The 25,668-nt window shown below is 40.7% G+C and overlaps 1 protein-coding gene across 4 annotated transcripts in view; it reads right to left on the reverse strand.

The window, feature by feature from the left end:
- SGCE (sarcoglycan epsilon) overlaps window positions 1–25,668 on the reverse strand; it is a 67,113-nt gene that overhangs the window by 14,237 nt on the left and 27,208 nt on the right. For all 4 annotated transcript variants that reach the window (XM_080936329.1, XM_080936328.1, XM_080936331.1 and 1 more), the window contains 4 exons: window positions 21,453–21,525; window positions 17,225–17,423; window positions 3,470–3,632; window positions 450–661 (listed from right to left, as the gene is read on the reverse strand). In XM_080936329.1, the coding sequence (XP_080792455.1) occupies window positions 450–661; window positions 3,470–3,632; window positions 17,225–17,423; window positions 21,453–21,525 (647 nt within the window). The remainder of the gene's footprint in view (window positions 1–449; window positions 662–3,469; window positions 3,633–17,224; window positions 17,424–21,452; window positions 21,526–25,668) is intronic.

The raw sequence follows: 25,668 nt of genomic DNA on the forward strand, positions 1-25,668 counted from the left end.
ACATTTAGACTGTGTCACCCTGTTTGACAGCAGGATGACTTCAAGAAGAATTCTGACCCGGTTTTCATCACACTGCCTAAGACAATTTATTTATTTAAATGAAATTACCATGTCAATAGACTTCTGTCTCTGTCCAAGCTAGATGACTTCCGTAACCACGTGTCTAGCCTCAATTATTCTTGGGACTGTTTTTCCATCATGAATTTATATCTAGCCTTAATCATTTCTGAATAAAGTAATTTTGGCCCCTAATTTGGTTTGCTAGGCTCACAACTACTTTAATTCATTTTAAAGGAACTTTATTCTGTACTGCTATTTGATCTGAACAAAATTTCAATTCATTTACAGTGTGTTTTATGAACTGGACGCAACTGTGCTTTTAATGGGCGCATTTGTAGCATTGCCCTAGTGGGCTTGCCGATTGTTTCTTAGCGTTTGAAAGTACTCACACTCCTTCCCGTCGGCAGCACATGATATAAGCGAGCATTAGGAAAAGCACCAGTGCTACTGCCGAGGGCACAGCCAGCGTGATGAGAAAATCCGTGTAATAGTCTCGGCTTTTCAGAGAATCCGAAGGGGGCCTGTACTCCCCGCCATCGGGCAGGATGCCCTCGCCACGAACCACTTCCTGATAGGTGGACACTTGCTTTGTTTTATCAACCTGATATAAAAGAAGACAATTGCACATCCAATTAATCACCACCAACATTATGAGGTCTAAAGATTTAGATATTTCAAAACAATTTCTTTGACAAATTACCTCCAAAAGCCGATTCGTTTTTCCAATTACTTTATCATTAATATTTGTTTTTCTTTATTGGAGCTGGGGGTAGGTATAAAGAAAAGTGGTAAATGCTTTTATCCTGGCCTATTTTCCCTAACCTTCCTGCTTACAGAAGCATGCACATAACCACATGTATTCAAGATGTGCGTGTGCGTGTGCTTGCTTGCTGGTTGCAAAGCAGAAGTTGTTGACACCAGTATATAAATTTCTTGTGAGCAGCATCTAGTGCAAATCTTTAACAAACTGCCCGGGAAGCCAGCGTCCAGGGACAGTTTCTGTGAGGTTAGTGGAACAGAAACAGGGAAATACAAAAAGAAAGGACAATTTCCAGTGTCCACATTTCCAGTGTCCGGCTCCATCTTTAAAGTGGCTGACATTCATCTTAGGAAGAAGAGCCAAACACAGACGGTGTGACTACAGTACATTTTGGTGTATTTTGTGGGCACCATGCCCCCTCCCTCACCCCACACTGACTCATCCACCTTTACCGTGTTAAATTCTACTGAGGTTTTTACTGAAGGGCACCAAAAAGGTAGCCGCATGAAATTTGTTTCATTTGATGCTTGAAAATGTTGAGAGGATTATTTTTGGCCTTATTCAACATTCTCTGGAAACTTCACATGTCCACCGTGCCATGCTGCCTGAGCCTTTGGTGTCCAGAGAAGAACCAGTCCTCTGCCTCCTTCCAAAGAATAGCTGAACTACTCCATTTCTCACAGCTTTGCTTTTGATTTGTAAAATTAGGAACCTGGTTGTCCAACATAAACTTACGCTTTTAAAATCCTGATTGTTTGCACTTAAAAATATTTATTATGCTTCTTATCCAACTGTCATTTATCTTTATTTATTTTATTTTAAGGTAGATTAAATCCTTGGAGAGCCTGGAAGTCCATAGGTGAAACAGGCAGAAGCTCATAGAGTACAGGTGTTACAGGGGTGCACAGCTGCACCCACCCCGGTCCAATGACTCCTTTATTTAAGTCTCCTTACACACACACACACACACACACACACACACACACACACACACACAAACACACACAAAACCTACTTAAATATCCTTGTGGGGTTGGAGATTTAGCTCAGTGGTAGAGCTCTTGCCTAGCAAGCACAAGGCCCAGGATTCAATCCTCAGCTCCAGAGGAAAAGAAAAGAAAAGAAAGGGAGAAAGGAAAAAAGAAAGAAAAGAAAGATCCTTGTCGAACGATGTGGCATCTAAATAAATACATACGCATAGAAAATGAAAATTCTCAAGATTTTCGGTTCTAAAAGCCTTGCCATCAAGACTTTCAAACCCTGAACAATTTTTAACTTTTAGAAGTTAGACAGTGTGGCTAAACATAAATTCACGTAAGACCATAGTCATGAGTAGCCTGCTGCTGGCAGGCCCTGTTGTCTCCTGGTTGCTGAGGGGAATGTGTAAGGCAGGATCCTAACTGCTCCCTCAGAGCCCGAGTGACTAAGGCCAGGACCAAGACACTGAGCTCTAGACATTACTATTTACTTGAAACTGCACATAAACCACAGCTTAAAAAAATGTACGCGTGATTTAAGAAGTCGAAGCAAGGGGATGCTTTTTCTTAGGTGCAGGAGGAAAGGCACGCAGGGCAAAGAGCCACGGGGAGTAAGCATAAGGGTAGGCCTACTAAGCTCTCCCTGGCAGCACCAGGCCCGGAGAGCTGCCTTCAGTTGCCTCTCTAAGACATGAGGTGACAGGTGTGTTGTGTGTCAGTAACTCTGCTCAAGCATCAGTCTTAAACTTAGATCCAAATCTTTCACCATCAATCCTAAAAAGTTGGCAGGAGTTAAATCCAAAGGACATTAAGCCATTAAAGGCCACAAAAAAAAAAAAAAAAAAGCATTAAAGAATCCAAATAAGATCAAAATACTGTACAGATCGCCAAAGGGGGCACGTACTGTACAAAAAACGGAAATATTTTCCGTCTTCTACATGTGTGTGAGTGTGAAACCACTCGCGCTTTTTAGCATTTAAATTTAAGATACACGTCTTGCATGTTTGTAAAAGAATGAAATTTAGTCAAACAATCTTAAGGTGCTTTAAAAGAAACTTGAGAGAGTTGATACTTTTACTTTAAAGCTGTAGGCAGACTATTCTCCCTTAGAGTTGCCCCCTGTCTGCGGACCTCTGTCATTTGATTTTGAGGAGCACAGGGTCACAACAGAACACGGCTTTATCTGTCCTACCTTATTGTGCTCTGTCCTTTCCCTCCAACAGCGAGCTGGTGGCAGCACATTTAAGGAGACTTTCTGCTCCCACCGCCACCAGGCTGGCTCCCTAGTGTCTGCTGCATTAACAGCATCCTGGATGTCCGAAAGCTCCTTCAGACCACCCGCCAAGCTAATCCAGCCTCAGCAACTAATCAAGAGGAGGACAAAGGTGGCGAGACTCTCCCTTAAACGATGCACCATCATCTAATTTGCCAAATCCTTCAGACCAAGGAAGTCCACACTGCTGACAAAGAAAACCTAGGATTTGTTTTCAACAGCAATTGGGCGGGGGTGGAGGTGGGTGGGGGGTGGCTCTAGTCAAATGGTCTGTCCAGACACATCATTGCTAATTAAATTTGCAAAAGCAAAGTTTAAAAAGAGAAAGAAAAAAAAAAAAAAAAAAAAAAAAAAAGAGAGAGAGAGAGAGAGAGAGAGAGAGAAAGAAACCCAACTCACCAGTGAAATCTTGCACCAGTCAATGTAAAACTGAGTTCGGAACTTTTTGTCACATGTTATCACAGGCTCCATTTCTTGACTGCATCTTAATTGATTCTGTGGATTTTCAACTTCTCGTAAACAAGAAGAAAATGCAACATCGGCACCAACCATGACATAAACACTGCAAAAATATGAAACTCTCAAGTTATCCTTTAGGAAAATGGAAAACACTGGGGGAAGATTAAAAAAAACAAAAACAAAAAAACCCAATTTACCCCTGAAAGCAGGATTTATCCTTTTGAATTGAGGGATTAAGCTAGAGTCATGTCTGAGATGGCAGCCTAGGTTTTCAAAGCAGTGATTCATGGAGGGGCCTCCTGTTGTTCATTCTTGTATCTAACCAATATTTCCTGAGTGCTTAGGTGTACCAGGCCCTCTTCCCATTCCATGTGAAGGTCTGGAAGTTATACTTCATGCTTACACTGAATTCAAATCAGCAAAGTGCTGCATGTCCTGATCATTATATCTGGCAGACTGCTTACATTAAGATTCTCCTTCAGACAGATTTGTTTAGAGACTGACCCTAACCCTCAAATAAGAGTTGCAAGTAATGGCTCTTCATTTGATTTTTCTCATAATGCAATTATGAGACATGGCACCCTCGAGGGTTCACTGGACATCTCTGTCAGTGTTCCAAGCACAGAGACCCCTGTGTTTGGATCCGTTTCATATCTCTTCTCTTGAGCTAAGAAGTTAACGTAAGAGAAAATTATTATTTGGTCACCAAGAAGGAAGCAAAACATGTTTTCTTGAAGAGCTCCCTCCGCATTGTAGGAAAGAATTCTCCAGAGCCGAGAAACAAGATTTTACAATTGAGCAGGCTACTGGCAGCTGGGACCGGAGCCGTCTCGGAGAATCTCGATAAGATAAGAATCTTATCAACTTTCCGGAGAAAAGGAGAGAGAAAAAAAGAACTAGCCAGCCTACCCAGGATCCAGCTGCCTTTGAGAAATACTTCGGATGCCAATCCGGAGACTCACAAACGTTTAAGAAAAACAAAAGGTCAAAAAAGAAGTTTCCAGTAAATGAAACAACTTTAGAAGAAAGAAGTCTGATGACCCTTTCCAAATGGATTCCAAGCTCCACCAGAAAGCTGGAGTCAGACATACAGAGCAATGAAATGTAGCTAAAAACCTAGACATCAACTCTAATATTTAGTCCATAGATTATTGTCACCTGGGAGTCCAATGGAAGTGAAATACTATTTGCAACTAATGATCTTAGAACAATTATGTATCCACACAAAAGTGAAAAACAATTTAAATCCCACCACCACCCTCTTCAGCCACAAATATAAAACCAAAACAGATCCGAGGCAGGATCTAGGTTTGTACCTAGCTCACACAGTAGAAGGTTAGCAATCGCCACCACGGCCTAATGAAACCAAACAAATAAACAATCAAACCGAGTAAACTGTAAAAAGAAAAGTTTAGGCTCCCAAGACAACTAAGCCTTAGAGCAAACTAATGCCCCAGGAGTCCGGACGACCAATTGTGGAAAACGAAGAATCACAACCTCCAAGAAGGAACATGTACAAGCCACAGTGTCTGAGGGGACCCTGGAAATTCTGGAACAGTTAACCTTAGCTACAGTTATCGTATGGCTCAAGGGTCAATGCGGACAAGCCCGAGAGTCACAAGCTCCACGGCAGTCTGGACCTAGAGGACCCTGCACTTCTGCCTTCTCTCTGGTAGACCTGGCTCAGCTTCTTTTCCTGTTATTGGCAGGAAATGAGGGAAATAAACAATTCTGGTCTTAAACAGGCCTACCTGCTGGAGAAACTAAGCAGGGGCTCAATGCTGGGCTTAGTGTAAGATTCCAGCAGACCTGGGAGAGAGACAATTAAGTCCCCTACTTAATTGTCAACTGTTAATTACAACTGTCAATTGCCAAGTGTCTATTACAGAGAAAATAAGACCCTCAGCCCTAAGACACAGGCTCAATTAAAACTGAGATCTATCCCCAGAGCTGGTGAAGCTCCCTCAGTCCCTCATTTTAGCTACTGAGCAGTTCCTTTTACTCAGAGTTAGTCCAATGGAAAATTAAAAAAAAAAAAAAAAAAAAAAGTAAAAATAAAAAAATGGAGGCAAACACCACAGCATGAAAAAACCGAACAGTCTCCAAACCAGCAACACTTGTCAATATAACTGGAGTTCCGAAAACAAATCTTAAAACACTTTTAAGATATTTTTGAGTTTAGGGCAACAGCCAAGGCAGTTCTTCTAGGAAAATTTATAGTGCTGACTGCATATATTAGGACAGAGAAAGAGAATCAATCATGTAATCTTCCAGTTTAGGAAGCAAACAGAACAAGGCAGCAAATTAACTCCAATGTATACTAATAAAGAGCAACAACAGAAATCTGGGGCGGCGGGTGGGTGGGAAGGAGAGTTGGAAACAAGACAGAAGAGGAAAATCAGAGAAATGAGAAGGAGATGATTCTTTAAAATCTGGATAAGACAGGTAAATGGTGGTGGTGTGGTTTACAAGTCCATAGTACAAGAAATAGAAAGTATGTATTTATAAGCGATTTCATGGGGACACACAGATGACCAGGGAATACTACAATCACCCCCATACCCAAAATTTGATTGTGTAGATGAAATTGAACAATTACAAAGAAGATCCATCTCCCATACTTAAAAAAAAAAGTGAGGAAGGAAAGAAGGAAGGAAGGAAGGAAGGAAGGAAGGAAGGAAGGAATGACGGAAGGATGCAGCCTGTGTAGATCTGCAGTCCAGAAAGAAAACTGACCAGTCATCAGCCCTCAATGGAGGACAACAGAGTCCCACACTGAGCGTCCCTTGCCTATAATCTAACACTTGCCAGGCGGAGGCAGGAGAGCCAGGATCTGACTCACTATGTTGTAAGATTTAGAGTGTATTTGAAATCCAAACAAAATGAAAAGCAGACAGACATACAGCATACTGAATCCAAAAGTGTTTAATGAAAATTATAAAAAGTGACCATGTACAATTTATCCTAGTTATGAAAATAAAACTTAAATGATCATGTTAGTGAATTACACAAGGATTGATGTTATCAATAGATTAAGAAATAACATTTGAGGGTGAGCAAAATAATCATGGGAGGTAGAGGATGGGAGGAATTTGGGAGGAAAAAAGTAGGGGGAGATGGAAAAGGGGGACAGGAGCAGGTGTGGGAGGAGACATGTAACAGTGGAGGATAAGGAACTGGAGCAGCCACCAGAAAGTCTCAGATGCCTGGAAAGCAAGAGACTCCCAGGACCCAACAGGGATGAGATTAGCTGAAATGCCCAACAAAGGGGAAGAACCTGTAGAGACCATATTCAGACTTAGGCACAGCCCCGGGTTGAGGGGTGGGGCCACCCACCCTTCTCAAAAATTTTAACACAGAATTGCTCTTGTCTAAAGGAAATACAGGGACAAAGAGTAGAGCAGAGACTGAATGAAAGGCCAGCCAGAGACTGAACCACCTGGGGATCCATCCCACATGCAGCCACCAAACCTAGTCACTATTGCTGATACCAAGAAGTGCTTGTGGACAGGAACCTGATATGGATGTCTCCTGAGAGGCTCTGCTAGAGCCTTACAGATACAGATTTGAATGCACCCAGCCAACCATTGGACTGAGCACAGGGACCCCAATGGAGAAGTTAGAGAAAGGACTGAAGAAGCTGAAGGGGTTTGCAACCTCATAGAAAGAACAACAATATCAACCAACCAGACCGCACCCCCCCCCACCCCCGAGCTCCCAGGGACTAAACCACCAACCAAAGAGTACACAAGGAGGGACCCATGGATCCAGCAGAATATGTAGCAGAAGATGGCCTTACTAGACATCACTGAGAGGGGAGGACCTTGTTCCTGTGAAGGCTTGATGCCCCAGTTAGTTGGGAGTGGGTGGATGAGTGGAGGAACACCCTCACAGAAGCAGAGGAAGGGGGTGTGATGGGGATTTTTGGAGGAGAAACAAGGAAGGGGGTAGCATTTGAAATGTAAGTAAATACATAAAATAACCAATAAAAACATTTTAAGTAAAGAAACATTTGATAAGATTAAACATTCACAAGAAACAAAATCACTTATAAATCAAAAGTGGAGGGAGCTTCCTAGTCTCAATGTGAACCTTCTTTTAGAATCAAAACAGCTACTGTAAAACAGTTACAACAAAACAAAGCAAAACAGAATAACCTCAGAAGTTTCCCACTTCAACCCTGTAGTGGAAAGTCCTGGTTAATGAGATCACAGTGAAAAAAACTTTTAATGCATGGTGAGATGAAAGAAATAAAAATAACTTTGAGAATGATCAGATCCAAAATAATGGACAAGATGCTTCTGAGAACCAATGATTCCTTACAGTAGTATACAGAAGACAAAGGTTAATACATTAAAAACCATTTTCCAATATACCAGTATGGATGAATCTTGCAACAAAAGCAGTCTCGCACTGACATCAGACATAACAAAAACGAACTAGCTATGAAGCTCTAAAAGTATGCTCAAACCATATGTGAGAAAAGCCAAACCAAATGGAGACATGTCGTCTTCATCAAGAAGAAGAATTGATGTTGTAAAAGTGATGGCTTTGCCAAATTCATCCATAATCTCAAGAAAATGCCAATTGGAGCCTGGGGATTTGTTCTGTGGATATTGACAAACCGGTTCTTAAGCTCAGGGAGAGAGGCAGAAGGCTCAGAATATCAAACACCTTACTGAAGCACAAGGTAGAGTCAGAGGACTGAAAGATCCCCCTTACAACAAAGCTGCTGCACAGGCGTGTATAGAACAGCCCTACTAAGCACTGTTAGCTGATGTAACACAAGGGACAAAAGTACTCATGCAAATTAATCTTTTCAACAGATGAAGCCAGAACAAATGGATGCATAGGTTTGTTAAAAGAATCTACAACTGAACCCTATGTACCTTGTATTTCTCACAGTGTGACCTCGGGAGGAATGACAAAGCAAGAAATAACACAGAGAAATACAAAATGATTTTCTAAAACAAAGCACTAAGGGTGTAATTCATGAAATAAAGAGATTGATTTAAAAAAAAAAAAAAGAGGAGGAGGAGGAGGAATTTAAATTTTCTCCCACACTAAACAAACTGTCAAGTAAACTTTCCAGAGCCTGGGTGAAAATATTTGCAGACCCTCTACATCATAAAAAGCTGTTATCAAACATAAGCCAATACTAAAACAAAACTGATTTAAAAGTGTCCCAGGGCTGGGGGAGATAGCTCACTTGGTAGGGTGCATGCCTGGCATGCCCTACTGCTGGGTTCCATCCCTAGCACCTCATAAACCTGGCTTGGTAACAGACATCTGTAAGCCCAGCATCCGGGAAGTGGGAACTAGAGGGTCAGGGGTCCAAAGCCATTCCCAGCTAGTGAGTTCAAGACCAGTTTGAGACTGTTCAAAATAAAAAAGAAAGGAGGAAGGAAAAAAGAAAGGGAGAAAGGAACAAAGAATAATGTTTTAAAGACATACCATTTTATAGAGGAGAAAACTTCACAGAGAACTGACCAAGAATCAGAGAGCAAATAAAGATGAGGTGTCATCTATCACCTATGACTGGGGTTGAACTGATTAAAGTAGCACTGGAGATCACACTGAAGAAACACGGAAATGCAAGCAGCAGTCAGGACATCCAGGACTAACTGCAGTAGCGAACTATGGTGCAGCCAACTTAAAGACAGCGTGAGTGAGGTTCTCTTACAGCATTAAGTATATTTTCCCCTATGGCCCGGCTCTTAACAAAAGTAGCCAGCACTTAGACCCACCTAAAAACTTGTACATATGTGAAGAAAGAACACAGACTCTCTATAATTGCTAAGCACCATCTGTATGGCTTTCAGTGGCTGAATGGGTAACTGTGGTACATCGAGAAAGTAAAATATTATTCAGCACGCACATAAAAAGGAAAGAGCTATCGAGCAAAAGACACTGATGTGCACGTTACTAAATAACAGAACAGAGGACACATGCGGTACTATACCAACAGTGTAAGCCATGTGACAGGCCAGAGAAAGCATACGAGGGAGAGGCTAGAGATGGGTGCTAGGGGCAGAGGCAAAGCATGTGGGACCCAGGGACCAAACTCAGCTCAAGAGACAGAATGCAGATGATGTTCAGGACAGTAAAACTAGTCTGTCTGTTACATAGCGCATATGTGCCATGTGCATTTGTCCAAACGTGTATCCCTCATGTAATCTGTGGACTGTGGCTGATGATGTCTCTCTTGTTTATTCTGCCACCAGATAATGATAACCGGGGAAGCCATAGATGTCGTGAGAACTGTGTCATATAAAGCATCTTTCTCTTTAATGTTGCTATGCAGTTAAAATGCCTCTAAAATCAGTTTACTTAAAAATGCATACTGTGACTTAAATGCAAGAGTTCAAACTGTTAGCTCTAAGAAGGCATAAATCCTTGTGGCCTTGGGTTAGCCAATTTTTTTTTTTTAATTTTTTTTTTTTAGGTTTGACATCAAAAGCTCCAGCAGTGACAGGAGGAAAAAAACAAAACTAGATAAGCTGAGCTTTATCAAAATTAAAACATTTCATGCTTCAAAGAGCAACAGCAAGAAAGTCAAGATAAGTTACAAAGGGGTTATTTACAAATCACGCATCTGTTAAGGGTCTGCCATGCAGAATATGTAAAGGACTCTCAGCTCGTAAAAAGACAAATGGCCTGGCTTCAAGAATGATCAAGGACCTGAAAACAGACATATCTCCAAAGAAGAGCTGCCAAAGAATTTCTCTGGTGCATTGAATACAAAACGTATATGGAAAGAACCTCCACATCCTTGGTGAGACAGAGATGTCAAATCCACAAGAAGATACCACTTAATTCCCCACTAGGATGATGGTAATCAGAAAGAAAGCTGAAAGCTGGTGCTAAGGAGAATGAAGAAGAATCAAACCCCTCTTTATCTGCTGCTGGGAATGTGAACTGGCTCAAGGCTTTGGGAAGACAGCTTAACAGTTCCTCAAGAGGTTACCTTCAGGGTCACCAGATGACTTTGAAATTCTATTCCCATGGATATGCGTAAGATAAATGAAAACAGCGCTCTGCAAAATGTATAGCTGATGTTTACAGCAGTAGAATTTCTCACAGTAAAAAAGTGAAGATAACCCAAAGGCTGCTCAACTTACGAATAAACAAAAGACTACAGCCATGTAACGTTGTATTAGTCACTAATCTACTAAGACCAAATGGGGTATTTTTTTCCCACAGTATGGATACGACTTGAAACCATTAAGTTAGATGGTGAAAAAGCCAGTTGCAATAACCACATACCGTACCATTTCCTTTATGTGGAACTCCCGATGGATAAAGGTGAAGAAACAGCCAAGAAAGCCAGAGTTTGCCAAGAAGTTAGGTGGTTGGTAGTAACTGCTGATGTGTACAGGGGTAGGGGTTCAAAGCTCTGAGAAGATAAAATAAGCAACCCTTCTGAGTAGGTGAAACGGGCATGATATATCCCTGGCACAGGGCTGTTATACTTTTAAGGTGAAATAAATGAAAAAGAAATGTAATATAAAAACTGTATTAGTGTAAGCATGATGTCCCGGCCACATTTGAGATGACAACGGTTCCAGAGCTCACAGAACAGAAGATGATGTGAGAAATCACTGGGAAAGTTAAGTACTCCACATATATCCTGTTTCTAAAAGTCACTGCTTTTCAGCTTCACAAAACCAATTTCCATCTCCTTGTTAACTGTCTGCCCAACACCATACTTTTTTTTTCTTGATAACTGCAAAATATTTTCATAAACAGAGACAAATGAATGTGTTTCTCACAACTGTTAAGAGTCCTCTTGCTCAAACATGACAGTGATTTGCATTTATAATTAGTACGTTTGTAGATTAATTCAGCTAAAGTTAATATAAATAAGCATAAAAGTTTTGGTACTTTGAAATGTGTTTTTCTCTTAAATTATAAAAGCAATATAGAAAAGTTGGAATATAAAACCAGAATTCATTTATATTACTAAGATAACAATTTTCATTTTCCAGTGTACCTTGCAGAATATTTTTCAAATGCATATGTTTTAATGTAATGGCAATCATCTCTAAAATTTAATTTTGTATCCTGCTTCTCCACTTAATGCGTCATAAGCATTTTCCACATTGTACTCTTTGTAATTATGGTTTTATGGCAATATAATTTTTTAAGTGCACATGATTTATTCGGCAATTATTCCAGAGTTGGACATGCAGTTGCTTCTAATTTTTTTTTTGATGTTATAAATAAGATCGTAAAGCCTAACCCTGTGTATTTGCCTTACTATCACTGTCTAAAATGAGCTGCCTAGAAGTGGAAACACTTTTATGGCAGTTACCACAGTGCCAAGTCACTTTCATCCCTAGGAGGACGAGCCATAAACTCCCCAAACTTGATACGTTCCGAACTGAGCTCATCTTCACCCCAGCCCACCTGTCACACCATCCACCTCCTTCTCCGCGTGACTGGCAACCACAGGTGCTCAAGCCTTGGGCTCTAGCACCACCGTGTTTCACTCTCTTCTCTCACAGCACAATCCATCATCAGTTCTGACAGTCACCCTGAAATAACTTGCAAACACAAGTGTCACTTGGTCCCATCTCACCACAACCACTTGAGTTTGAGTCACCCATACCCAACCCCATGTAGGGTAAAAGGCAAGGGTCTTAATTGTCCTTAAGCCTAGTGTCGGCCGTCATCCGCTGGATGCTTACTTGCTGAGTGAGCAAATGGGCAGATGGACCGATGGATGGCGTTTACCAGTTCAAAGCACAGAGCACAGATGACATGCCAGAGAGCAGCAGAAGACAGTTGGACCCGCCTCAAAGCTCAAGACATGTATTTGTTGATTCTCTTGTAGCGTTAGCAACTCTGGACATACTGGCTCTCCCTACTATGTGATTTTGTATGAGAGCAGAGCTAATGGTATCAACTTGGTGCAGTGTATGAAAAGGCTATGTCTCTCATGACGTCTGCCTTTCAGACATTTGAACATTCAATTAGAACAAAACTTGTATCAAGTAAAATGAAGATAGTTGCTTGAACCCAACTATATGTTTTCAAATGTGCCTAAAAAGTTGAGCTGGGCACATATTACCAACAACAAGGCTCTGGATCAGTGACTCACAACCTTCCTACTGTGTAACCTTTTAATACTGTGAACCCCCCCCCCCAAGCCATAAAATTATTTCATTGCTTCCTCCCAACTGCAATTTTGCTACCCTTATGAACTGTAGCTTAACTATTCCAGATGCAGGATATGTGATATGTGACCTCCATGACCTCCAAAGGGGATCACGACCCAGAGGTTGAGAACCACTGCTCAACAGGCTGATAAACTACAGCGTTTCTACATGCTAGGAGCTCCTGCGTACTGGAGAACTCTTTATGTACATTTCTTTTTCCCTTTGAGATAACATACATTTGCTGAGGCATCTAAACACTTATTGTAAGGAATCAGCAAACGGGAAAATAACTGTATTCAAAACTGTATTTCACAGCAAGACAGTGATTACAATGCATATGTTTTCTCCAATTGTCCTACTCTTGGGATACATTTGACTCTTGATCTTATGCTCAGAAGAGATACAACCCAACTAGAACATATATCTGTGCGTGCTACCTGTCACTGAAGAATATGAGATCCCCGATAATGTAGCAGCATCTCCTGTCTAGTCCTTTACCCCACTTCCTCTCCCTGTAAACGACCAAAATTAACTTAAAAATAAGATGTGAAATTAAAGATTTATAAACCACTTATAAGATATGTAACCAAATAACTTAAGAAAAGCCCAGAAATTAAATAACAAAATACAATGGGATTAATGATTCCATTTAATCCTGAGCTTTGAGTTTGCAGTGAATTTCCTCCTATCAACCAAACATTGGGGGGAAAAAAAAGATAAAAACAACAACAGTAAAAATCTATAGCCTTATACCGAAAGGGGGAGTGAACTTAGCTCTTAGGCTCTGACACCAGGCGAGCTATGAATTCTGTGAGAACGGGTACAGAGTAAAGGAAGACAGAGGGAAGGAAAGAAGGAGCAGACATGCTGTGTGCATTTCAGATGGCGCAGGAATCCACACGGTGCTCGGGAGCCACCTGAAATCTACACAGCTCTCTCTACTCCTAAACTCGGCCTCCGTTTACTCCACACTACGTGATAAGCCCAACACAGAAACTTTCCCGTCAAGCATTTTCTCCAGTGATCCCTTTGTTTCAAGACAATGCCCACCCAACTTCCAGAGACTATGGTTCAGCTGCTGGCAGCTTCTAGTATAACTATCACCGTGTTACGGAAGCAGAGACTCGTGAAATCCCGGGGCTCCGTGTCCGCACGCACGCATGCGCGCACACAGAAGGGGAAAAGATGAGGTCAATTTCAGAACTGAGTACCTTGGCCCAGCACCATGACTTCCCGACTTACGTTCTCTTCCTCAACTGCCCACTGAGGCTTTTGATATAGGCAAACCTTAGCCAGTCAGACAGAGTATTTTATGAAATGGTCCAGAGAATAAATGAGGACAGCTTTTCTGCCACTGATTGAGGCTAGATCTGCACGCTTTGGTCACCAGAGGAAATAGGTTTGACAATCTCCTATGAGAAGTGAGCACCGTCTTTAATCCTCACACCCCATCATTACCTTCACAGTCACTATTTTACAACACCTCACTCAGCCGTGGCTGGCAGTTACAATATGAAACCGGCATGAAATATGACCCTGCTCTTCTTCTTCCCACCAGCTTTATCCGGGGCTAAATTCATCTCTGAGTCCTTAGCTCTTGGCTCTGTGTTAGGAGCAAAAGTAACGCTGAGTCCATGCACGGTTGCCTTGGGGTTATAAGTCCGGCAAGTGAAAATTAATCTTTTCGGAGGGCTCAGCCTTCCTGTGCAGAAGCTTACTCACTTTGAAGCAAATCTTTGCAATTGTTTTCTCTTTGATTTAGAAGAAGTTTGAAAGCTGTCAGCAAGTTCCGGAGAGATGCGAAAGGGCTCATCATAAAGGAGGAGCTAGGATACCGTACCGTGGGCTCTGCTGCCTGTCACTTAGTGGCACTTTGGGCTGTAGATGGGAATAAAAGGGTCTCCTACTACTAATGACTCTAAGCCACCTGTTGGTAATGTCACTACACATACCAAGCACAGAAAAATAATATCTCATTAGTAGATTGTGGCTGCCATGAGCAAAAAATAAATAGATAAATAATAATAATATTCTAATAAAGACCTTTTTTTCCTTTAAATCTTGGAGCACGATTTATGTTAAGTATTAGGAGAACACATTCATTAGTTTCTTAATTATTATTACTAAACCGTATACATTATCTTTTTAAATAAGATTATAGAAAAGCAATATCTGAATTTCCTTGGCTAAATCAGTCCTTCCCCGTTTACATTTTCTATATTTCATTTTGAGTATATTTAGAGCTCATAATTCTTTTAAATGCAAAAGCAAAAAAATATATTAAGTGAATTATATATACACACTATATATCATTTTAAAATGTATTAAGTGCATTACATATGCACAATATACATCATTTAGAAGAGTATTAAGTAAATTATATATATATTAAGTAAATTATATACTATATGTCATTAAAAAGAAAGAAAGTCTCAACACTGAGAAAAATGTGGCACTTACTTATAATAAGGCAATGTAGATAAAGAGGTTTGGTTATCACAACTTTATATAACAACTGAAAAAAAAATAGAAAACCATTCCTAGGGACACACCTTTTTCCTGCAGTGATAACTCAAGGAGGGCCTAACTTCGCTGGGGCTTACATAGAGATACCTGGGGAACAGAGCTGGCGTTAGGTCCAGTTTATAGAAACCCTATTTTAAAAGACTTCTCCTATGCATACTCTGCAGAGGTTAAGGCTTAACATTAAATTAAAGCTCATGGAAACCATTTCAAGTTGGGCAGGGATCTGAGACAGGAGTCTAAATAAGCGCTGTTGGGCGTGGGGGGCGCTCTCTCAGACAGCTGACAGGGGAGACTGCTCTCAAGCAGGTGTTACAGGCAGCTAGCTAATGCCTGAACTCTCACAAGGACTTGGAGGGTCAAGATTCTGTTCTTAATTTAGAGTCACATGGTCAGGCCCAGCTCAAATACTCAAACTCTCTAGAGGGTATCCAAGGCCAGAAACCTATTTACCGTGTACATTTTAAACACTGTTTTACCCGTTACTTGCAGGTCAGGCATAGGTGGAAAGTTCTGCTGTGGGTTGGGGTTTGGGTTAAGGAGTTGCTTAACAGAATTCAATTGAGCTCACATCTTGACCTGAGGGTGTGTCCTACTGACTGGAAAGGGGGTTAGCCCAGAAAAGACACAGCAGTCAGTGCTTATGCCCCCATTTTTGCTTTGAAATGCTTTCTGTCTGTTGTTTTAACAACCATCTTGGAACATATTAAGGGAACCGTTGAAAAGTGGGTGTATGCTGGGAGAGTGCTTTCAGGGGACCCTCCCGCTCACCCTGTTCCACGGCTACACTTTTTAATTTACTCGGTGAGAAAGAGCTCTACACTGTAGCTCCACTGTGAAAATTTAAGCTCTAGAGTTATGCTTCATATAGAAAGCCAACCGGCACTTAGACAAGAGATAAGCCCACCACATTCCCCAAAGCTCTCCTACGTGTGCTTGGCTGACTTCAAAATCCATTGCTATATACTATTCAAGATAAAACTTAATTCTGAAATGTTAAGTTGAACGTCACAGACCACTGCCTTCCTCCACCCCTCTCCTGCCTACCCTCTCAGACTTTCATTTATGGGTCTTTGGGGTCTTTTCTGTTATTTCCAAACAAGTTCTCCATTAAGCTGCCCTGAAATCTGATTCTTACGAATCCAGTTATCCTGGTTAATTCTAGATATCACCTGCAAAGAAGTGTTACCAGGATTATGGGAGAAGGGAGAATTAGGAGGGGGAGATGTTGAGTGAATAGTGATTTATTCTACAATATGCGAGTTTACAGGATTGAGTGAGAAGCAATTCTCCATCAACCTCCAGATAAGAAATTAGAAATGGCACCAGGGCTTTCAATTTGCTCAACAGGAGTGCTCTGACTCACACAGGTCACACCGTTGGCGCAGGCTGAACACTGACATATCCATTTCAAATGCACCTTCTCCCTTACCCACGGTCAGGAGCTTGAGCGAGAACGTCAGCTCCATTGGTGCAGAAAAGGAGCTGAGGCATAGAGGGTTTCCACGTGCGTGCAATGTCACCCAGCCCGTGAGTGACAAGGCCAAGCTTTTGGCTCCCTTGTCATAGGAATGGGTTTCAAATGCACTTCGGCCACCAGCCACAGACACATGGTGGAAAGAATTCGAAAGGCGAAGAAATAGTTTCCTAGAATAAAGCGTTGGCAGGCATCGAGACCTCCAGCTGATAACTGGGCATCCATTTCCTTTGAAATGCACGGCCCTAAATAATCAGCTTGTCTCCGAAGGTACAAAAGGCTTAGTGCTATAATTTATGGTGTCGGTCCTGATCTACAATTAGATTCACGGGACCCTGGCCCTGCGACTGAAGGAAGCATTGATACCATCTCTTTGTCAAGATGGAAAATTGCTTCTGAGTTCCTATCTCCATAATATCTGTTTCTTATTAAAAAGAAAAAACGCAATAGGCTATCTTCCATTTAGAATAAGTTTGATAAAGTCACCATACTTAAAAATCCACATTTAAGGCAATGAGATAAAGGTTGTCTTACCCCTCCTTCATGTCATTAATAGGAAGCGGCACCCGGCCACCCCTGTCCAGGGCTGATGTGATGTTTATTGCATTGAGGCGCTCTGGTTGCCACACATTTTTCACAGCACCGAGAAAGTCTCCAAGAACCTCGCTGGCCAACATTTCTTCCACGTTCATATTTTTGATGAAGAATTCTGCCTGATATGGCAATGGGAATTCTAGTGTTGGTGGAAAGAGATACACATATCTTTAATGAAGTAGTTTCTTAAAGAGAGCCCTCTGAGATGTGCTGAATGCTTTCACAGTCCCGGTGGGACACAGAGATACAGAACCGGATCTGCAGCCACATGGGTCCAGGTGCTTGGCTTAAACTGTGACCCCAAATCATCCTTAAAAATTTATGTCTGAGTGGGGCAGTGGTGCACACTTCAAACACTAACACTCAGGAGGCTGAGGCAGGAAGATCTCTGTGAGATCTTGGAAGCCAGCCTGGTCTACACAGTGAGTTCCAGGACAGCTGGAGGTACATAGTGTGACCTACTCTCTCTGCCTCTGTCTCTGTCTGTCTGCCTCTGTCTACACACACACACACACACACACACACACACACACACACACACACACACACTGCATGTGCTATAAACTTTCCATCATCATCTTCATGGGAAGGCATATGCAGGTCCTATGTAAAAATGAGCCATTTTATCTAGGGGACTTTCGAATTTTCATATTTTAGTAGCCAAAGGATCTAGAAGCCAATTCCTGGTGGATTCTCTTTCAAAAATTTCACTAAAATTCTCCTTAAAATTTTTTTAAATGCATATTTTAAACAAACCTAATGTAAAATTCAGTTTCTCAGGTGTTAGTCTTGGGTTACTAACAGTTTTTCTTATGATTGTTCTTTCAGTATTAAAAATGTTTTCTTCTTATACAATACTAGTTCTGTAATAACAAGTTAATTTTATAACTATCTATGAAACAGAACGAACAAAGAGATTCATGCAGATAATAACAGTAGGAAAGTCACCAGGGTCTTATATTTTCCCTTATATTTTCAGTGGAAAATTGTCTTCAGAGATGACCAGAAACACACAGTAATTTGACTTTATTTCACCTAATTTTCCCCTAGGCAAACCATGTCTATAACATGCCTATCACACTATAAACATATGGTAAAAACACAAGATATTAAAACTTCAACCTGCATTTTAACATGAAAAGGTTTGGCTATATGAGCACTTCTGGGTTCTAAACAGACTTTGTGTCTCTAATACTAGCTATAACTATGTATGTCCTCTAATTTATCTCAACATTCATGAACTTGTAAATTAATCTACTCTTGTTTCATAAATGGAAGATAAAAATACGTAAGCCCCTGACCTCTTGATGACCTCTCATCTCTGATATTAACGGATACTAGATACCAGAGATCTGGTGAGGGAGCCAGCCCTGGCTACAGGGTTTCCTCCAGAGCTCAGCAGCAGGTGGTGACCAAGACACAACTCTGTAAGGCTCTACCCATAGAAACCTTTCCAGCAGGCACTGTTTTGGCACCAGGTATTGTATATTTATTTGATGTATAGCACCTCTCTAGTCTTCCTTCTCGTTCTTGCAGATAAATTTAAAGGTTATACAAATGCATTTCCTTTTTACATACAACAGTACCTTAATGATGTGACACCTTCCCCATGCTTAGAAGCAGTCACACAAATGAATCATGAAAAACAAGAGTTTTTCGGTAGTAAATGAAATAATATTTATATAACGGAAAAATTATAGTTTTGGATATGTGACATGTATGTGATCATTTTTTCCTGTTTTTTTTTTTTTTTTTACAATCGTTTCCATAAGAACACAGAAAGCCTTCACCCCACCCAACCCATCTTATATTTCATGCTGTCACTGAATATAACCACTCTGTGGGTCTCCAGCTAGCCACACTTAGTGATTCCTTTTCTGCAGTCTACTACAAGGCCTGTGGTTGCAACCGTGTCCCTCTGGGGCTCTAGGCTGTGCAGCCTGCCCGCTGTCTACTGGGCCAAGAACTACTGCCAGGTCTCTCCAGAATGAGTCACAGGAGCTTCCTAACTCTGGGGAAATCCCATGCTTGCTATATTTGGAAATCAAAGAGGCCAAGAGAACAGTAGGCCAAAAGACTGGTGGCAGGCCGCTGAGGTGCTAAACCCAATTTAGGGATTCACTTTATGTACTCTCCTTGAGCACCGTGCTGTGTGAGGTTAGATGACTATTTCCCATTAGGTCAGTCACCCAGCGTAGAAGGGAGGTTGGCTGACCATGAGTACTCTGATTTACAACTTTGGTGTTCCTTTTTCTAACCCTTATCCGGGACAGATAGCATGAGAGAAGGCCACGTTCAAAGATGTTCATTCTCAAACGCATATGAATCTTGTCTAGACTGACAAGGACAGATGCGTGACCTTTTTTAGTTTTGTGGCTTTTGTACTGGTTGGGGGTCACTTAACCCTATGTCAAAAAGTGGAGCAGATCTGCCCAAAGTCTAAACTCTCCTCCTGCCCCCTCACTAACACAGCTCTGAACTACTTTGTGCAGGTAACCAATCCCTAGTGCTTGGGACCCTCCAATCGTATAGTATTCTTACATCAGAAACTGCAAGAATATGGATCTCTGTGTGAAAAGAACACCCAGAATAGGTTCTGAGCAGTCACTCCCTACAGCCTCTGCTAGAAAAAAGAGGAGTGTCCAACTGTAGACCAGCATCTCTCCAAGTCTGTCATATGTGACAAACACTTGGTCTCTTGAACCTCTAAGGGTTAGAGGTTTTGAATACATGACTTCAACCATGAACCCACAAATGGGAAGGAAAAGACCAATGACTCTGCTCAATTAGTGTTCCCAACTCTACAGGACCATCTTAAATTAGATAGAACTATTCAATCCAAATTAAATCCAAAACCAGTCTCCCTAAGTTATGGGTGCCTAAAAAACATGTGGGGGTTGGCCCACAGAATCAGCCTTTGCATTTGTTTTCATATATTAAGAGCACTTTACATTCTGACCTGGTGTAGTTGTCTACAGTTGGTACTGTTAAAACACCTAAGAAAATACCCATGGAAGGAGGTTCAAGACTTTAAGCAGTCTCCTGCAGATTCATATTGTCAAATTACAAGACAGTGCACTCTTTCATACAGCCACAGGGCAACTTTTAACCCAGATTTGCTGAGTTACCACGAATTTCAAAATACTACATTCTGGCAAAATGCTTTTGTTTGCCTGTTTGTTTCTACCCATAAACAGAAGCAGCAACTCTCAACCAAGAATATAGTCTTATTTGCTCCTTTTCGAGGAAAAAGATCAGTTTGTAATCATTCCCTTCCTGCCAAGGCCTTCATTGGCAGGAGTGTAAGGAAGATTATTATCCCATGATTTTTCTAATGGTACTTAAAATATTTTCTCCTTCTTAAAATTTAAGCCTCAACAAGTGGGTCTCTGTGAGTTCGAGGACAGCCTGGTCTACAAGAGCAAGTTTCAGAACAGCCAGGAAAATCCTGTCTTGAAAAACCAACAGTCTAACAAAACAATTTAAACCTCAAGCTTTGGATATGGGATGCTAATATTTACCCCCTCCTCCTTCTAGTCTCTCCCAGCTATCTTCCCATGAACCCCTACCCTAAACCTCAAGTTGGTAGCCTCACTAACTTGCCTATTCTATGCCAAAATGGGGTCAAAATATTTGAGAGCATAATTTTTAAGAGTATTTTCTGTGTCCCTTACCTTCAAAAATTTCAAGAAATTTAGTGTTAGCATGTTCCTCTAAGTTGTTGATGAACTCTGACATTTACTGATGTAAGTAAATTTAGCTAATTAGCCAATTGTGTACCTCAATTCCCCCATCATAGTTTATCTTCACATGAAGCTAAACCATGACTTATCACTAGTCTAAAGTTAAATATAAAACGAATAACGGCCCTGTATTCTTAGACTTAACTCTCAGGCTTTAGGTCAGACTCGGAAAGCTCTCTCAGTGTTATTTCACTCACTGATACGGCAAGGCTTGAAGAAGTCAGCAGGGCATCTGGTGAAGAGCTACCCTGGTTTTCACCACAGCACACCACTTTTACAGAAAGCTCCAATGACTTTGACGTCTCTCTTACATTTTACTGCCTCATCGGTTTACTTTAAATTTGTGATTCCATCATATGTTCATAACCACAACGAAACCCTTCTTGTATGTAAAAAATGATCACCAACATATTTCCCATACTTACCCTCTGCTGACATTATATTGATTATCAAATTATGCCTTGCAGTCTCAAAGGTACGTCTATTGTAGGCAGTTATCTATTTGAAAAGGAAAGACATGTTTAGAGTGTGAAATGCTTAGTAAAATGCAGCTCATTAAAGACAAAATACAAATAAATGATTGTCCTTTCTGTTTTTCTTACTTGTTGATCTACCTACAAAAATCCCTTTCCTGAGCAATAGGAACTCAAGATTTTTAGCAATATTTTAAGAAAATAATTAATTAACCAGGTCTACTCAACATGCCAAAACAAAAAGTAAAAAAAAAAAAAAAACTTTTGTAGAAAGCTGTTAGGCACAGGAGGCAATGTAGACATGGTGCCAGAAGGTGGATAAAGTGACTTATTAGTGATGTACTAAGATTAAAAAACAAACAAACAAACAAAAACTAAACATGCGATGGCTATACTGGTAAATTTAAGAATCATCACAAAAAAGTATCTTTCAAACCAAACATGCCTGTGCAGCATTTAGTGCCCAATAACCAGTCAAAAGATGTAAGTAGCCCCTTCATTATGTAAAAAGTACACCTCGGGATGAGAAAAGCAGTCAGGATCATAGTCCATAAAACTTAGGGCACATGCTCAAAAGCACCAATCAGCATTTTCCTACAGTCAAATGTTAGTGAACATTTGCAGGGTCAGGGGCTCATATCCAAGTCAATGGAGAAAGAGCTACCAGACACAGACCAAGCAAAGGCCATGCCCTCAGAACTCAAGGAAGGCATGATTAACTTTGGAACAGGCATTAAATGGTGCAGACCCAACTGTAGTACCTCAACAAAACCAAATGACCGTGTCAGAGGCTTAAGAGTCCCAGCATTAGGTTTCTGGAGTGACCACAGCTGTAGGTGACATCAAACAGAAGCATAGAAGAAACCTGGCTCCACCTACTATGAGACCCCTGTGCACTGAACAAGCACCAAAGATGTTGATATAGGAATAGGACCATGTAGGGAAGTAGTTTGTAGTCACTAGAAATACTGAAAGTTAAAACAGTATGGTTCAGAATGAGGGGGATGAATAATTTCAAACAGTTGGCAATATTGATTCTGAACAGCACACCAACCCACAGTTAAGGGAGTGTTTCTCTCTCTCTCTCCAACTTGTCAAAATTACATGAGATTTGACACCTCTTTCCTTGTAGACACATGATGAGTGAGGCTCATATTAAACAGTAACCTTAAGATTAGCTACCAAACATAAGTAGGAGTTATTTTTCTAAGAAAACAAATGGAAAATTTTTTAAAAACTAAATTATGATTAAAGTTTAGCCTGCTCCTATTAATATACATACTTATTTTATGCTAATTAATTAATTTGCCTTACTCCCCCAAATAACTTAACTTCGGGCTGCTTTCAGTCAATGAAACTGTCAGATTGGTGTTTAAATCTCATTGACTTAAAGTATTTTTATTACATATACATGTAGATTTATTCACCTGCAATGTATTTCACTGATGGTAAAATTCTCATTATGGTCTGATTATGAATGTTCCCCATTACTGGCAAGAGCAAACGTCTTACTTAGATTTATGAATATATGCCTGTCTTTTTCAGTGAAACACCATTTTCTTATTGAACTGAGGGTTTCTTTTCTATTTAAGATACTCTAGAGTCAGACACAGGCAACAAAAATCTGTTCTCCCAGTTTTACAGCCTGTCTCTTAAAAAATACCCTTTTGATGAAAAGTTCACAAATTTTATAGTGAAAAGTAAGGTACGTTTCTCTCAAATAAAAATAATCAGACGATAGTTGAGAAATTAATTCTAGCTCCCAAGTCAACAAGAGAGTCTTCTGTATTTTAACATAATAATTTAACATGTTGTTGTTCACATTTCATCCCTAACCTACCTAGATGTGTGCTTGGAGTTTGGTCTGAAGGACCTATGGCTGGCATGAAGGATCACGTTCAAATAGCTAACAATTCTTCTGAGCATCAGTCAGGAAACAGACATTCCTTTTCCAATGACCCGTGGCACCAACCCTTTGATTGACTATCACTGCTCCTTGTGTGGTCTTTGCTTCTTGCATTGCTACTCATTCCTTCGGCCATTGGTCCATTCCTGCGTCACTGAAGCTCTATTATGGAAACCATGGGTTTACAAAGGTTGGGATGCCCACGTGAGAAAAGACTTCTCCTTTGTTCTTCTTCATTGAGGTTTAGTTATTTCTAGCATCTAGCCCACCCTGTACGTGCTTAGAAACAGTCACTTTCTATGTAAAAAAATCTATTGAAAACTATATCTGCATTGCACAGAATCCATAGGAGGAAATTATACCATGAGGATAATATCTTCTTATTGAAATTACCATCTACTTGTACAAATGTACATTCTTTGTGTTATATTTATTCCTGGTACCTTATAATTTTTGTCCCTTTTGAAAATACATGCTCCTCTGAAACATGTGTTCTCCACAGTACTTTTTATCACGCACAGAAATGTAGCCACACGTAGGTTTAGCCTACAGCAGATGCTAGCCCTCCATATTCTCAGAGTCCATAGGCTTTCTACTACTGACTGTTCAATTTCCTTCTTTCAGATCATCAGGGATTTGGTTTCATGTACTTCCCTTCAATCAGCTATGACTTTCAATATATCTTATAATAAAACATAGAGGATGGCATTCTTGTTTTATTTCTGAATTTAAGTGACATTTCTTTAATGTTCCTCACTGAAAATAATATTTGTGATTCTTTTGGGGAAAGCCTATTGAGTTACGAGAGATCACTTCAATTCCTTGTTTTAAAAGAGCTCAACAGAGGCACTGGGGGGATGACTCAGCAGTTAAGAGAATTTCCTGCTCTTGCAGAGGAACTGAGTTTGGTTTCCAGGACCCAGATCAACAGTGAGACACTGTTATCGTTTAAGTGTAAATTATTTTAAAAAGTATTAATTTCACTTAAATTATCACTTATGGTTACCCTCATGACTTTGAACTTCTAAGGTCTTATAGGTTTGCAGTCAGATACTAGAAAACACTGGTTTATTAGAACATCCAAATGCCTTTAGAATATGAGCTAACTCCACCATCACTGCTAACAAAGATCTCTGGGGTTTACCTAGGAGCGCTGATAGTGCTGACCTACTGATTGTCGGCTGGACTACACCCGGACTTCCACATTTTTTTCTCAGTTTCCTGATTTGTTTGGAGATGTATATGTGTGATGTGTGTGTGTGTGTGTGTGTGTGTGTGTCTGTTTCTGTGTCTCTGTGTGTGTGTGTATGTGTATCTGTGTGTCTCTGTGTATGTATGTATACCTGTGTGTGTATGTGTATGTGTGTGTGTATGTGTGGTCTGTGTGTGTACTTGGTGTGTGTAGGTGTGGGGGGGGAGGTGATGTGTGTCAGGGGGATGTGTGTGTCTATTTATGAATATATGTGTGTTTCTGTGTGTGGTATGTGTGTATGTGGGGTGTGTGTGTGTGTCTGTGTTTGTGTGTGTGATGTGTGTGTGCCTGTTTATGAATATCTGTATGAATTTCTGTGTGCGATATGTGTGTCTGTGTGTGTGTCTTGTGTGTGTATATATGTATGTCTGTATGTATGCCTGTGTGTGTATGCTGTGTGTGTCTGTATGTATGCCTGTGTGTGTGGTGTGTGAGTGTGTGTGTTGGGTTTTTATCTGTTTGATTGTTTTGTTTTTTAGTGCTGAGGATGAACTTCCATCTTCTCTACCACTAAGCTACAGCCTCAAACCCTATTTCCAAAATCTGGAAGGGCTGCTTCCTCCCCCAGGTAGACTTCCCTGATTGTGTGAACTGGTCTCCTCAAGCAGCTTCTAATTACGGCGGTTACTTCAGCGTTGGAGAAGAGTGCCTTTCTTAGATCTTCAGTGCCCAGACCATAAAACATGACGGAATGCACTTGTCCTTTGCCTTTGAACCCTCCTCTCCTTCCACAATGTTCAGTAATTAAGATTTTTAGTGAATGACTTTATTTCAATAAACATGGGATTTGAATTTAAAAAAATGTAGAGTTGACTTGGCAATTTGGCTCAGTGAGTAAATTCACTTACTGCCAAGTCTGATGACATAATCCTCAGGACTTAGACGGTGGAAGGAGAGACTCGTGAAAGTTGTCCTCTGACCTCCACAAATGCACCCACACCCATGCTCAGACATAAATAACTGAAATCATTTTTAATATGCAAAACGAAAAGTGTTTTACGTTCTTAGTT

Source organism: Micromys minutus (assembly GCF_963924665.1).
Source record: "Micromys minutus genome assembly, chromosome: 23".
Lineage (NCBI taxonomy): Eukaryota > Metazoa > Chordata > Mammalia > Rodentia > Muridae > Micromys > Micromys minutus.